The sequence below is a fragment of the Marmota marmota genome, unplaced genomic scaffold (genome assembly GCF_001458135.2).
Source record: "Marmota marmota marmota unplaced genomic scaffold, marMar, whole genome shotgun sequence".
Classification (NCBI taxonomy): domain Eukaryota; kingdom Metazoa; phylum Chordata; class Mammalia; order Rodentia; family Sciuridae; genus Marmota; species Marmota marmota.
The window spans coordinates 734490-750034 of record NW_026000174.1 but is presented as its reverse complement, the minus strand read 5'-3'; the positions used below and the strand labels follow the sequence as shown (position 1 = coordinate 750034).

The 15545-nt window shown below is 33.2% G+C and overlaps 1 protein-coding gene across 3 annotated transcripts in view; it reads right to left on the bottom strand.

The window, feature by feature from the left end:
* Nucleotides 1–15545, bottom strand: part of Grm5 (glutamate metabotropic receptor 5) — a 464736-nt gene that overhangs the window by 434280 nt on the left and 14911 nt on the right. For all 3 annotated transcript variants that reach the window (XM_015477321.2, XM_015477320.2, XM_048787923.1), the window contains exon 2: nt 12474–13334. In XM_015477321.2, coding sequence (XP_015332807.1) covers nt 12474–13134 — 661 coding nt within the window. In that variant the 5' untranslated portion in view covers nt 13135–13334. The remainder of the gene's footprint in view (nt 1–12473; nt 13335–15545) is intronic.

Here is a 15545-nt window from a genome sequence, read left to right as displayed (position 1 = left end):
TACGTTGATTTGATAAATAGTTGAGAAAGGAAGTTCCCATATTCAAGTTCAAGCACTTCAGCATGAATTTCTTCTGCCCTTTCTCTGGAATGATTAAAATTATTCCAGTTGTCTATGATTAGGGATCATGGTCAATCTAGAAAACTCCATTCATGACCACTTTAATATTTCATAGATAAAAATTTTAAAACATATTTTTCTTTTTTCTATCTATATGGTATTCTTGTTTCTACTAATGGCATAGCCTTTTCAAGTATTCTAACCATACAGAGTAATTTTCCATCTACAGACAGAGTAAAGAAAAAACAGACAAGGAATGATCTTTGAGACTCTGAAGGGAACTACCTGTCAAACATACCCTAATTACTATTCTCTAAAATCACAAAATAATGCACTCTCCTTCAAAAAATGTGTGATTCAAATAAGTAAAACAGATTCAATAAAACCATCAATTCTAGGATTACGTAAAGGAGCTGAAAACATTTAAAATTTATAGCTACAAAAAAAAAAATCTTAGGAAGAGGGAGCAGATTAGGATTTCAAGATAGAGATAAGAGACCAGGAAGTGTCTGTGATTATAATATCACTCAAAGGATGTTAAATTTGTGCCAAGAAAAATTTAGTATGGTTAGATAGAATAAAAAGCATTCAGGTTTTCTTAGCTTTACATAGATAATTGTCAGAGTTCTAAAACTCCATAAAAATAATTTGTCTCAATTTTGTCAAACAATACAGAGTATCTTAATTAGTTGTGATTATATATTTTATGGTTTATTATTTAAAGTTGTTCAAAAATATTTGTTGGTGAGGATGAATAATTTTATAAAAGAATGCACATAACGACATCTAACTCAAACTTCTTATCTCAACTTTCTACTAGATCAGGGATGCTCAGTGGCATAAATAAAAGAGAAAGACAAGGCAATGCAGGGTGTTCCATATGTTTTCTTTAATCTCAGAATTAAATCACTAAGCAGTATGCAATGACACTGCATCAAATGAAATATGACACATTGATATTCTTAAGTTTTGACTAGGGATGCCAATCCCATTTTATTCTTATTAATTGTGTTATATCCCATTTCCAGGGTCACATATTACATTTGTATTATTTGTATAAGTTCCATAAGTAGAGATTCTTTTCTGATAAATTTTTAAAAACACCTTTAAAATGCATAATTTTCCAAATTATACTTGGCAATATCTTTTCTTGCATCTAGTTCTTGAATATAGTCATCCCTTGCCACACAGCTATCTTTGTTGGTCTTCATTTATGTGTACCTATGTTCTTCCTATGAGGGTGAATTTGACATTAATATGAAACCCTCGATTGGTGAACCTCTGAGGTAAGTCAGGTGCTAGTCAATGACTCCATCTCACATTTGTCATAATGTCTACCACAGATTCAACCATATGATACATAGCCAATAAGTACCTGTAAATTACTGAATACACCAAAACACTTGTATTAGTATTACATGAATCTTGAACTCTATTTAATATGCTTTCATATATTATATGTATCTGCAATTAAATATATTGCATTTTATCAAAATTATATTTTGATAAAATCAACATCTTTCAATTGTTACCACAACTTCAAAAACTTGGTAAATTGAAAGTACCATCAAATTCTCAAACGCTTTTTAAAAAATTTCATTAGGTATAAGAAGATCTGATTTTGTCAATTATTTGTAAATACAAAGTTGTATAATTAATTTATAGACAACTTAATGTTTTCAGTTGTCATTTTTCAGCATTTATTTCCTCTGAGAAAAAACTTAGAACCAATTATGCTTACATGGCAGGGATGAATGTAATAATTTGAGAATTGAAACAATTAAATTTGATTACAAATAAGATAGCTAAATAATGTGTCTACTTTTCTAGTGTCTTGATATAGGCTTTGCCTTTTCTTAAATTACTTTGATATAAATATTAATCACCAGCTTATTTTTGGTTTTGATTTTTCCAGTTCCAAGAAATTGAAATTAAACTTACATGACACTTCAATATGTCTCACTTGACTTTTGTTTTTCCACCTTCTCTAAAGGACAAGAATTCATAATATTATAATACAATATAGTTTTATTTTTAAAAAATATTTTTCTAGTCCTAGTAGGGAAAGAAAAACTTAAAATCCTAACCCAAATACTGTAAAATAAAGATATATGAAACAAGGATATATAACCAAATAAGACTGAAGAATGTCTGTGAGGAAATTGACAAAAATAGAAATAATTATACTTTTAGAGCCCTTGAGGAAAGGAATGAAGAAATACCTACTTTTCACTGAATCTATGATTTGGGTTATAAGATGACATTAATATTATATTAATAAGGACTCCAAAATCTATATCTTGATATCTCGTCATAGATTACAAAAAGCTTTTATAATTTCTGAGAACACAGTAAACACTTTTAAATAGTTATTATTATTGCAGCTACAACAATTTGCAAGAGAGCATCAAACTGGTATTTACACAAATGTAGCTATTTAATATAAGTATTTATTTTGTTTCCTCAGATTCATATTATTTCATTTTAGTTTTATACTCAGGGCTGTGGCATGCTTCTATGTGCTATACCATATCTCCTGTTAACAAATCTTCTAGTTACAAACTACTAAATGTCCATAAGCATTTCTAATTTGAAATTTATAAAGAAGTTATATTTCTGTTGCTTGAGCTTATTTTTTTCTACTACAAAGTTGTTAATGCTTGTTGAAAATTAGAAATATTTCAGAAGTACTTAATATATAGAATTAACTTTCTATCTTGAATCCCCCCTAGTTCCATACCACATCCCCTATGTACACACAGCAAGAATAACTATGCTAACAGCATGGCTGTGGGATTTTTCAGACTTTGTCAATTTGCTATCCTTAAATGGCTCTCAGAATGCATCTGCAACTGGAAGAGTACAGAGTATCTCTTTCCTTACCAATTCTCTACTTCACCTGGTAGTCAATTTTATATAGGCAAAACCAAATTGAAATATCATTTATGGGCACTTTTCTCCATGGCCAATAAGGCAAGTTCTTGGCAAGCAAACCTAAGAAGGTTTTATTGAATACCTGCTATGTGCCAAGCTTGATGTTAAGTGCTTTATATTCAGCTTCGCAGCAATTGTATGGGATGGTATTATGTCAATTTTATAGCAAAAAAAAAATTAAATTAAATGACCTGACCAAAGTCTCTGTACTAGCAAGATTAATCAGGATCTGCACTCAATCCTTTCTGTGTTTATAGTAATAGCTGAAAGTGTAAGGTACTCAGTTTCCAGAGATAGCTATGCAATAAGCTTTGTGAATTTAAGGTCATGACTCCACTGCAGTTTACCCATTTGATGGAATTGCTCTTACTTCTAACATTGCTATCTCATCTTCTTATCTCACTTTATTTTGCCTTTTTTTTTTTTTTTGGCCTGAGATTCACATCTTCAAAAGATGTTGAGAAAATAAAAAAAAAATCTTCTTCATTCAGCAATTTTAGTTAAACTGAATGTGCCAAAATGAGATTTCATAACTCCTCGCACCAATGAATTCCAAAGAATAGTTTTTCATACATAAGGCTGCGTCGTTTAACAATATGTCCTCCTACTCTTGAAAAATGTGTACCATATTGCTCCCTCTAATAACTCCCATCTGAAGGACAGTGTGGAGCCTGTAGGGGAGATGTGAACAGACCAGCGACAGTCTGTACTCATCATCAGACTCTCAGAAAGTTCTTCTGTGAGGTCAACTGGTTGCCACACTGCCTCCTCCTTAATTTCTTTTTACTGTAATTAACCCATTCTCTGGGAACAAGAAAAGGTGCTGCCATGGAAGCTGGATAAAAAGACATAGGTGACATGCTTAAAAGATTTTATCTGTGGGAAAACACATAGTATCCTTTGTTTCTTAAGAAAGGAAAACAAATCTTCAGATGTGCACTTCACTTTTCCTTAAAGCTACAACTTCTCCAATACAAAGTAAGAAGATTTAGATTTGTTTTAAAAGGGTGGACCTAGCATCTGAATCCTTACTCTGCCACTACCTAGCTGCAATATTATGGGAAAATTATTTTCTCTTTCCATATTTATTTTCTAATCTGTAAAATGGCCACTTTTAAGGAAAATTATTGAATAAAAGAGTGAACTAACAAATTTATGAAAAATATTTAATATTTAATCACATTTTAGCTAACAGAACAATAGAATCTCAAATGATATTGATGGCTGTATAAAAGGAAAAATAATTCAACCCCATTCTCCAACTGAGGTTTACATTCATTTTTCCATAGCCTCCCAATGATTGCCCATTCTAGGCTTTTGCATCGGAGTTATGGACAATTGATTGACTACATCCTTCCAAATGTAGAGGCAATTCCTTCCAAAACTAGTTCTGTTCATGTTAAAGACTCTGTTCCTGTTAATGGTTCTAATCACTGAACTAAAATTTGTTACTGTGGTATTTCAATAAACTTGATCTTTGTAAAGTTCCTGGCCATTAAGAATGAATTTAGGTCCTCTCTACCTAAACTTTACAAAGACCTAAATATACCAATGCTTAAAGTTTAAATCAGGGTTCTACCATGTCCTGTCTTCTCTCTGCTAAATTTGTTCTCTGAATACCTGGTTTCAAGTCTCATAAACATTCCTGCCACGCTCATTTGAATATGTCATGCTTGGTTTCACTTATATTAAGTGTGATGCCCAGCATTTAATGTAGCCCATTTGTAGTCTGTAGACACTTGAGCAAAGCAAATCACAGAAGGTTAGTCTTGGAAGTGACCCATGAGAGTGGCCTTTCCACCTCCCACTTCATATGACAAATGCGGGAAGGGACTGAAGTGACTTTCTCAGAATCATAGAGTAAAAACATCTAGTCCCACCCAGATATCTTTCTTTTAGAACAACTAGTCCTTATAATTTTATCTTTTTCCATTTCAAAGTATTAATTATATAGGCTTTAGTAATACTCTTCATATTTCATTTATCTACCCTCAAATCAATGGAATAGTAAAAAAGATTACAATTCTTGACCAGACTTATGTGAACACCCTAAATTTTTTTTTAATTTTCTGTTGATGAAAGTAGATGAAAAATTGTAAATAAGAAAGACAGAGAGAGTGTGATGATGTAAGTCTATAATCCCAGCAGCTCAGGAGGCTGAGGTAGGTGGACTGCAAGTTCAAATTCAGCCTCAGCAACTTAGTAAGACCCAAACAACTTAGCAAGACCCTGTCTCAAAATAAAAGTAAAAATAAAAATAAAAATGGCTGGGGATGTAGCTCAGTGGCTAAGCGCCCCTGGGTTCAATCCCTAGTAGAGAGAGAGAGAGAGAGAGAGAGAGAGAGAGAGAGAGAGAGAAACAGAATAAGGAGGAAGAAAGGGAGGGAGGGAGGAAGGAGGAAGGAAGGAAGGAAGGAAGGAAGGAAGGAAGGAAGGAAGGAAGGAAGGAAGGAAGGAAGGAAGGAAGGAAGGAAGGAAGGAAGGAAGGAAGGAAATGAAAGAATAAAGGTACAGGAAAATGTTCCACAAGATAAACTCTCTATATTTTTGAGAATCCCTATCTTTGCTTTCTCTTATGTGCTTTCCTTGTGTAGTTTACATCATGTGTACTATAATTTTTGTTCTGTGTTTTGTCTTTCAAAAAGAACTTTTGAACATTATACCTCACATCATACTCTATGCTTCCCCAGCTTTCCTTACTCAGAATCAACCTCTGTGGCTCATACCTGAACATTATGAACCTTAAGTTAATAAGATTACTATAACTAAGTGAGTCACAAGGTTTCTCTTTAGTAAACAAAATGACTGAACTTTCCGAATATATAAACCCTAAAGCTCAGACAATAATATTACCTCTATGAGATCTTGGAATAATGGAGACCAAGGAAAAACATACACATGTGCAGCTCACATCCATACAATGGGTACATACAGAATAACTGACAGACATGGAAACTCAGAGGTGGTCTTTTTTTTTTCAAGGAAGCATCTGATTAATTGAAACTGTAGAAATATCTACAGTTGCATATCACCCAAGAAATTTGTTTCTGTTTCTTGGAGGAACAGTGCAGTGACATCCTCCCCAAACAAACTTCTTTCTAAATTAGTACTCTGGGCCCTCATATATTTTGGGGAAATTTTCTAGTATTTTCAACAATGAATGGACAGAAATGGTACCTGTGAAAGAGGAAGCAAGGATGTCATCTCATATATGAGTCAGAATCCAAGCCAGAAATTATATAATTTAAACGAGTCCTGAAAATAGGAAAGCCAGGCTACTGTTAGTTATGGTCACAAATTCAATGATTTTTTTCCCCTGAGAAAATTTGAATAACAATTTCAACCATGATATGGAAACAAAGTGAAGTGTAGATTGGGATCCTGAGTTCCAAAACTCTTAACTAATTATGTGACAAAAAAAAAAAAAAAAGCCACATTATCTGACCTTTCTTTCTCTGATTTTTCAACTGAAAAATAATGAAGGTAGAATAAATGCTTGCCTATCATCTTTCCAGTGTCAATGTTCTATAAAACAAACCATAGCTTGTATATGTGAATTGTTACCATCATTATTTTAAAATTTATCTCAACTTCTCAGCCCCTGGAGAAACAAAATGAAACCCTATTGCAATGTACTTTTTTTTATCTTCCCAAACGTAACTATGGTCTTTATAGAGTCAAAATTAGCAGAGAAGTTGAGATGGGGAAAGTGTGTCCCCACTTAAAGCTGCCTGCCTATATTTACTGTGCTAATGTTCCCAGAGCCAAAATATGGAATCAATCTTGTTAGCAATGGACAGAAGAATAGATAAAGAAAAAGGCAGTATATAGAGATAGTGGAATATTATTCAGTCATAAAGAAGAATGAAATCCTGTCATTTGAAGCAAAATGAATGGAACTAGAGGTCATTATGTAAGGTAAAACAAGCCAGACACATAAAGACAAATATTATGTGTTTTTCTCATACATAGAAATTTATAAAAAATTAATCTAAAAGTATAATGTAATTATTAAAGTTTAGGAAGGGTGTGGGTAATGGGGTGTGGTGAAATGGGTGATGTGGGTGATGGGATGTATCTATAATTGATCAGTATATGCTTTACTTATGTACAGAAGTAATGTCCTGAGCCCCCATTAACATGTACAATTAATTTGTGCTAATAAAAACACATTTTAAAAGTTGAACTTTAGCATATAGACTATAAAGCAAAATAAAGCACTTTCAGCCAAAGCTTGGTTGTGATCGTATATATAAGTAAATACTTGATGGAAAACCATATTATAATCAGAAACAAGTAGAATATTGCAATCTATAGGCTGACCTAAAGACAATATTCTTCATGATGTTATGTTACCAGAACAACTTACTAGTATATTCCCTCCACCAGAGTATCATTGACACATTTTTCCCTAGGGGAAAAAAAAAGGAGCGGTATTCTTGTTTCATTAAACAAAAATAAGAATTTCAAGAACCAGTGAAAACAAAAAAGGGAGTGAAGTGTGAACCGCATTTTACAATTAATCAAGGGAGGCATTTTGGCACCTCATTTCATAAAAAAAGCAAAACTGTGAAAAATTACAAGTGCTTGCTATTTATCCACATACTATATAGTCATAAACAATGGGTTATATATTATTGTAATAGAAATTAATCCATTTAGCAAACCATCTTGAGCACCTCTAATATGCTGGATTCTCCAGTAGACCCTGGGGAATATACAGTAGAGTTCTAACTAAAGTCAGCAAAAATTATAAAGTGTGAAAATCCTGTGAATCATGCAGAGAGTACAGTAGGTTTGGTTTTGAATAGTAAACCAAGCCCAGTAATTACTTTTCTCAATGAAATTAAGATAGATCCGGCAGAATAATAGAATAATGAAATACAAAAAAAAGAAAGAATAATGGAATACACAAAAGTGATTATAATATTTAGGTTTCAAGGAACAACTAAATATCCAATCACAAGACTATGTATGCATGTATTTGATCAGTATATGCTTTGTTCATGTATAGAAATGCTGCACTGATCCCCATGAATATGGGGTTGAAGCATTACTTATACAATGAAGCATTTCTTGCCTGCACATTTGTTCTCTTTAATTTAGATAAATTTAATTTAAATACATTTAATTTAAATAAACTTATTTTGTTTTGATTTCAAAGTTTAGGCATAACAACGGTACCCACTTGTATGGAGAGGAGCTGGAATCTAAAGTCACTGGGATGAGTATGGTTCTTTTGACCTCCATCCTGAAAGCATTTATCATTGCTCACAAATGGGTCTGCAGTCAACTGGGTAATGTTTATGGTTTCAGCTGGGTCATTTATGGGATTGCAATAGGCTGTAGGTCTGCAATGTAATTGTGTTGGTCTATTGTGAGATCTCACATGATTAATGTCAACAGGTTCACAATAATCTCCTATGGAAAACTTGAGTATACTCCTGCCTCACCTGGTGATGATCAAGTTTCAAGACAGACTAGCAAGGAAGTCCCCACTTCAACCAAATTATATTTACTAAAGCAATGAGTAACCAGACCAATGTGCATAAAAGTGGAAAAGAACTGTCCAATTACAAAGCGAATAATGTGGATTTAGGGACCAGTTAACTGAAGCCTCCAATTAAGTAGATCTGCTCCAGCCCTGAACAGATAAACATTATTGATCCTGTACTATAATGGACATATAGGTCTAGGTTTGGAAAAGTACTGAGGGAAGTGTCCCTTTAAATTGTCTTAGAGCAGAGAGGGTGCTGACTGGACTGACTCCCTTAAAAAGGTGAAATATTTCTCCTGAGTCACTACATCTTCCCTTTGTCTACAGGGTCAAAGTGCTAGTTTATTTTGCCCTGGAAAAAAACCTGTTTTCTTTGTTTTGTTTTGTACTATGAATCTCTTTGCCTGGAAGTTCTAAGCATAATTTCTGTTTCATACAATAAGCCACAATAAATAGTCATTCCCTCAGACTATAAAATTCATAAAACATGGGAGTCCAAGTTTAGTGGATTAATATTAAAGCTGAAACTCAGGTCTCCAGTGTTCTCCTCTGGATTTCTGGGCCAGCATGCACTTTCTTGAAGAAATATCTGTGGTAGCTGTCATGATTGAGTGACATAGTACTGTCAGGTTGAAGTACAAAATAAATGGGCAATTTGGGGTAGATATTTTTGAAAATAGGACCGTATCTTTTCATACAACATGATGGCTCATGTGAAAGTGTTTGGAAATTTTTATACTTTTCAAAAAGGAAAAGCAAAAGAGCATAATTATAAGAACATAAAAATAAAGTACAAGGTACAGGACTGATTGTTCTGTGACTACGGAGAATTAACCTAAGCAAGCCAGAGAGAGAAGCTAAAGTAAGAACTGGCATTTTCAGTTTATATAAGATCACACCGAGGATTTTTGAAGGGCCAAGCAACAGAAAACCAGGCATATCCTTGGAGAGCTTCCACAGAATCCAACAGGGCTGTATCTCATTTGACTCAAGGACTTTTCAGATCCTGGAGGTGAATTTTGCCTTGTGAAAATTTCTACCATGCCATTCATATTGATAAACTACAAGTCCTAAACCATATAACTCCATTATCACACATTTGCTTGGAATCAAAACAAAACAAATATGTCTTAACATAGTCACATAAAGCAATAATCCAGAGTGTTTCTTCTTATTTTTGAATGCTCAGTTCTAAATTTTATTCTTTCCTGAATCCTGCTGGTATGGTGTCACCATAGTAATTTTCTTGAATTTTGGCAATGCAATTTCATTTGTCTTAATTTTACCCTCAGAGTATTTTCTTATAAGTGATATATTACAATAGGAAATTTATGCAAGTAACACACCACATCAAAAGATGGTCGGTAAAAATTATGCATGTAACACACAACTTTGAACACATGTATGTAAAAGTTACAGATGAAAAGTAAATCTCTCCCATTCTATCATATTCCCTAACTACTTATATTTCCTCTCAGAAAGACAAATAGTTGTTTTACTCATTTCTGTGAGCAATTCTATGAATATGCCATTGAATGCTTTGTGTAAAAACTTTTTTAAGCAAGTAGAAATATCATATGCACAGAACCACATCTAGTTGTTTTCACAAAATAATCTTGGAAATCACTAGTATTATTTAATTTTCTATGGAGCTCCCCATTCATTTTAATTGCTACATAATAATGTGTTAATGCATCATAATTTATTACTATTCAATTACAATTCAATTACTATTGTTGCACATTAAGATCAAGATACCAGTTTAAATAAGTAAAAGTCAATGACCCTGATTCTGAGTTTCACTGGGAGCTCTGAGTCTCACTTGGAGCACAATCTCAGATTGGCTTCTCCCATATGGTGACCAAACTTTCTCTTCTGAAGCTAGAAGGAAGTTCTCACCTTCTCATATTTCCTCATGTCCTTAGCTGAAATGCAATCTTTCTTAATTTTCAACAATTGTCAGTATTCTTCCAGTTAAGATTTAACTATCAAATTCCTCTAAGATAACCATGACCCCCATCACCACAGACAGAAGGTAATTTTTCCCTGTCAATTTACTTTAGAGACTTATTTGCAATTGTCACCTTGAATTATGCTCATATAAGTATTCATGCGTGCTTCATACCCTTTGCCAGATTGCAAGCCCATTGAAGACTGTGATATATAAAACATGGAGCTATCCTTCACAAAACTATCAGCAGGACTTGCATATATTTGTGTTTAACAAATTTGTGTTACACAAATGTATCCTTAGAGTATGACTCTATAGAATTCTATTAAATTATGATAGTACACTGAGAAGTCTGTAGCTATGACCTCTGTCCCTATCTCCAACATTACTATTAGTTATATATTGGATAAATTTTTAAACTCCTAGAATATTTATATTTGCAAAATATATTCTATGCTTGTATGAATATGTCAAAATATATTCTAATGTTATGTGTAACTAAGTAGAGCAATAAAAATAAATAAAATGGTTATAAAATTTCTGGATTCTCTATATCACCAGATGGTTGTTAAAATCAAATAAAAGAATAGTTTATAAGAAAAATCTTAGTATTAGGAAAAAAAGGAGGGGCCAAGGAGTGACTAAGAGGTAGTGTACTTTCCTAGGGTCTGGGTTTGATTTTCTAAAGTAAAATGATCAGAATAAAATGAGAAAATTTTCCCAGCAAAGGAAAAATAATCTAAATTGTCCTAGTCCAAATATTTACTCGTTGCTCAAAATCTCTCTATATCAACCTCAAATTTATTCTCTATTTATATGAAAATTTCCAGAGGTAAAGTTTCAATCTGTATAGAATTCCATTGTATATTTATGCAGTTCTATATCATGAATTAAATTAATTCATGATAATATGCCACTTGATAATGAAAATCTGCTATATCTGATTGATCATTTTCTCTAACCTCTAAAGTTAAACTGACTGAGATCATTTCACTAATTTGTTAATAATGTAACATCAAGTTTTATAGGATTGGATTGTTTGGGCCACAATAATATGTGATCACAGGAATTTTTAAAATCTTAACTAATCTTCACAATCATTTAACTATTTATAAAAATGTGCTGTACACTCTTCAAGATATTATATTGCTTAATATATGCCTCTTTTTGTCCAGGAAAGTGTGTGAAATAACAAGTGATTCTCACCATTTCAGTCACTTAACCCCAATAAGTTAAAGCAAACCTATCCAAAACAGCCTTACTGAAGGACTAATAGTATTCCAAAGCATTTTTAAATTACTATAAGCAACAACAAGCTACTTGTTATTATAAATGTAATAATACATTAATAATATATTAATATATTATAAATATTATTAGATATTTTCCTAACTCACTCTTCTTTCAATATAAAGAAGTAATAATTTTCAAAGCAAACTTGTGTTGAATTGTTAAGAATCATACTTTCCAAGTATGTTCTATACAAGGATGAAATTAATTCATTCTTATCTTCATTTTAGTTTGACCATGAACTCTATTGAAAAAAACAGATGTAAGACTAAACTGTTTGGTAATTTCTATAATATGCTTGGACTGGAACTGGCTACGTTCATTCCTATATGCATTCATATCTACCTCTCTATATAAGATAAAATTGGCAGTAGGAGCAACTTTATATTAAATATGTGAGATGTTCAATGAAAATCTATAAAACTTAAAAACATCTAATAATATCAAATTTTTTTTATATTTTTACAGCAAATATTATTTATAGCAAAAGTAGAAATGATATAATGCAAATTCAAATAATTTATGGCCACATAACCATGTAATTTACTTAATTACATTAACTAATATGAATGTTTCTCTAGATATCTTCCATTCAGTCCCTTTGAATCATACTAGCATAATTGAAGCAATTCACAATGTCCAAAATAATAAGGAATAGTTAGCCTTCCAAAACCTGAAATTTTAATAGGGAAGTTGATGAATGCATCAGAAGACATATTTCATGCATGGAAAAGAACTTACCTTCTGTGTGTACCGCTGACACATATGTCCAGTTGTATCTCTTCACTATGTCCACCATGGCTCGTGCCTGCTGGGCATCAGAAGGCACAACCCTCATGAAGTACTTGAACAAAGTCTTATCACTCAGATCCATGCTTGTTGCTGAGTAAGCAATCTGAGGTATGTTGAAAAGCTGGAGCAAGTTCTGGACTTGAATGGCCACAGAACTGGAGCCAGGCCCAATGACCCCTACTATAGGCTTCTTGGAGCGGAAAGAAGAGGAAGAGCCATCCACACAGCGTACCAAGCCCTCCTCCTCTTCTGAAGAAATGAGGGAATCTCTTATAAACTCAATGCTCTGCTCTAGGGCCACAGCTGAATGCCAGCAGGAATCCCTTATTTCACAGCCAAGAGTGATGTTGGGCAAGAGTGTGGGGTCTGAATTGATTCTTTCCAAGGTATGTAGCATGGCCTCCACTCTCTGGATGCCATACTGTTCACGGACTGCCCCACACTTCCTCTCATGAACTTTGTCCACAGTAGGCTGGTGGTGGACAGAAAAAAGAGCTCCAATAATGATGTCACCTGGCATGTGAGCCACCACCCTCCTCTCACTGGACTGTGCGCTCCCACGGACATCTTCTTTCAAAAGCAGGACTGACAGGATCAACAGAAGGACCATTTTAGGGAAGGAGTTCAAGCTAATAAAGATAACATGGTGGAGAAAATTTGGAGATTTCTGATAGTGAAAATCAAATGATGTCCTATGTTGAGTGGTACACCAAGGAATTAGTTAGCAATTTTGATGTGTTCTCTAAAAAACCACCATGTCCCCAGGTAGCATTTAGTTAGGTGCATCCATGTGATCATGGTCTTCAAAACCTGAAAGAAAAGAACATGGGTTTTTAACAACATAAGCACAACTAGTTTTGGGAAGTTCTAATGATGCTAGTGGAGAGAGGGAATTTGATGATATGGATAACAACAAAATAATTACAAACTATTTCTGACTTGTCTGTTTCCTTTGTGATTTCATGAAATAGATGACATAGCTTCTTGGTTCTTCCTTGCTTAGATTAAAATTTTTCTTTGTTCATCTTGCACAAAAATATGACATGTAGCAGGCAAAACTTTACTCTCATGCAGAGGTGAGAAAGGGAGAGCATCCTAGTAGAAAAACTGTTTTGAACAGAAAATTCTAGGAAGAATGCATCCCGAAGTATTAAACATTGTTGATCTCTGGATGATGGAATTATGGTTAATTTTTTTATTTTAATGCTCATTAGGCTTCATATTTCTTTAAAATTTTTCAGCACTGAGCGTAAATTAATTATTCTATATTATTGTAATTATATTATTAATAGTTATATTTAAAGAGCTGGGGATATAGCTCACTGGTAGAGCACTTCCCTACCATGTGAAGGCCCTGAGTTCCATTCCCAGAACCACTTAAATTGATAAATAAATGAAATAAACCAATTAAAATTAAAACCTGATTATTTCTTGTCTAAATTCAATGGAAAATAATGGACTGATCTTTCCAGGAAAAAATGAGTTATTTGTCTAATTCACATGTAAGATATAACAAATATGAGTAAGGAGAGGCAGATAATTCAAGTTATATGAACTGTGGGGGAGAAAAAGAAGGTTGGTATATTACAAATCAAAATGCCCTCCAAATAGGCAGCAAATAATGGTTGCATGAGCACCAATTTTTGGAGAAAAGCATATATAGGTTCAAATCCCAGTTCTGCTATTTAAAAATTATAAGAAAATTGTTCAAATTCCCAGTACCAGAATTACCTTATCTGAAAAATGGGGATAATATGTGCTAGACTACCCTTATGGGGATTCACATGAGATATCAACTATGCAAATACTTTGTAAATTGAATAGGACTATATATATTCAAAACATGATCTTTTTGCTATTAAATTTCCAAGGGCATTCTGTGGTTAGGTGTTAAGGACAGAAATTCTCTGGCAACCCAACAGGTCCTCTAGAGAATCTTCAAAGTAATTACAGAGTCTTGTAATAAAATTCACAGTAATCAGTCCTCCAGCTCTGATCCAGAAAAAAATTTCCACATTGCTAAGGCTCAAAAGGTTGGAAGTGTGCACATTTGTAACTATCCTTCAAAGGGATACAGTATATCTATGAACACAGCCATCTATTTCAGTTTAAATCCTTGAGAAGAAGGAGATTTTTGCCTCATGCTTCCTACAGCAAAGTCTAGTATAATTTGTAAAAGAGAACTGACAGATTAATGATTTTATTTAGTTAAAGGGTTTGGGTAAGAGACTTAGTTCGGTATGTTATCATCTATATTTGTCAAGGATCTTAAGTTGTTTTAAAATGACTAACTCCCTAAGCAGTATCTCTTAAAACAGGTAATAATGTTTTTCAGGAATTTTTTTTTTAATCTCCATGCCTATACAAGAATACTAATGGTTTCAAAATTCATCAAATCCTAAGAAATTTCAGCCAGACACAAGATGAATGTAACTTGAATCATGTTTCTAATTACTCCTACCCTCATTTTCACTGTTTCCTTCAACTGTATCCTATGGCAACAGAGAAGCGCTCCCTGAGTATAGTGCCAAATGCTAAAATAAAAAAATATCATTAATAACTAGATGTTCCCGAATAATGAGGTGCTTGGCAATATATAGAAAAATTAATTTTTGGTATAAAAGTTGGCATTTTAGACAAGAGGAAAAGGAACAAAGAATGATGTTAATGTTCTCACTTGGAAGTTATCTGAATATTTTCAAATTTCCCTTTCACTCTCCTTGGACCAAAAACCTGAAAAACAATGCTAATTCTTGTGGTCATGTGAACTATATTGAATGCAAAAAATAAAAAATAAAGAGAATGAAAGCACAGTCTCTCATTATATTAAGAATTAGTAGACAAAATAACAAAATAGCATGCATTTCTTATGCAAGAATATCACAATGATATGGGACCAGAAGCAACCCATTAAATTTATGAAGCTGAAATAGGAATCCCAAGCATTATATTAGGTACAGTTGTTTTAGGAAAACCCTACACATTGAGAAACTGTATGTGTGTACATGTGTATAATATATA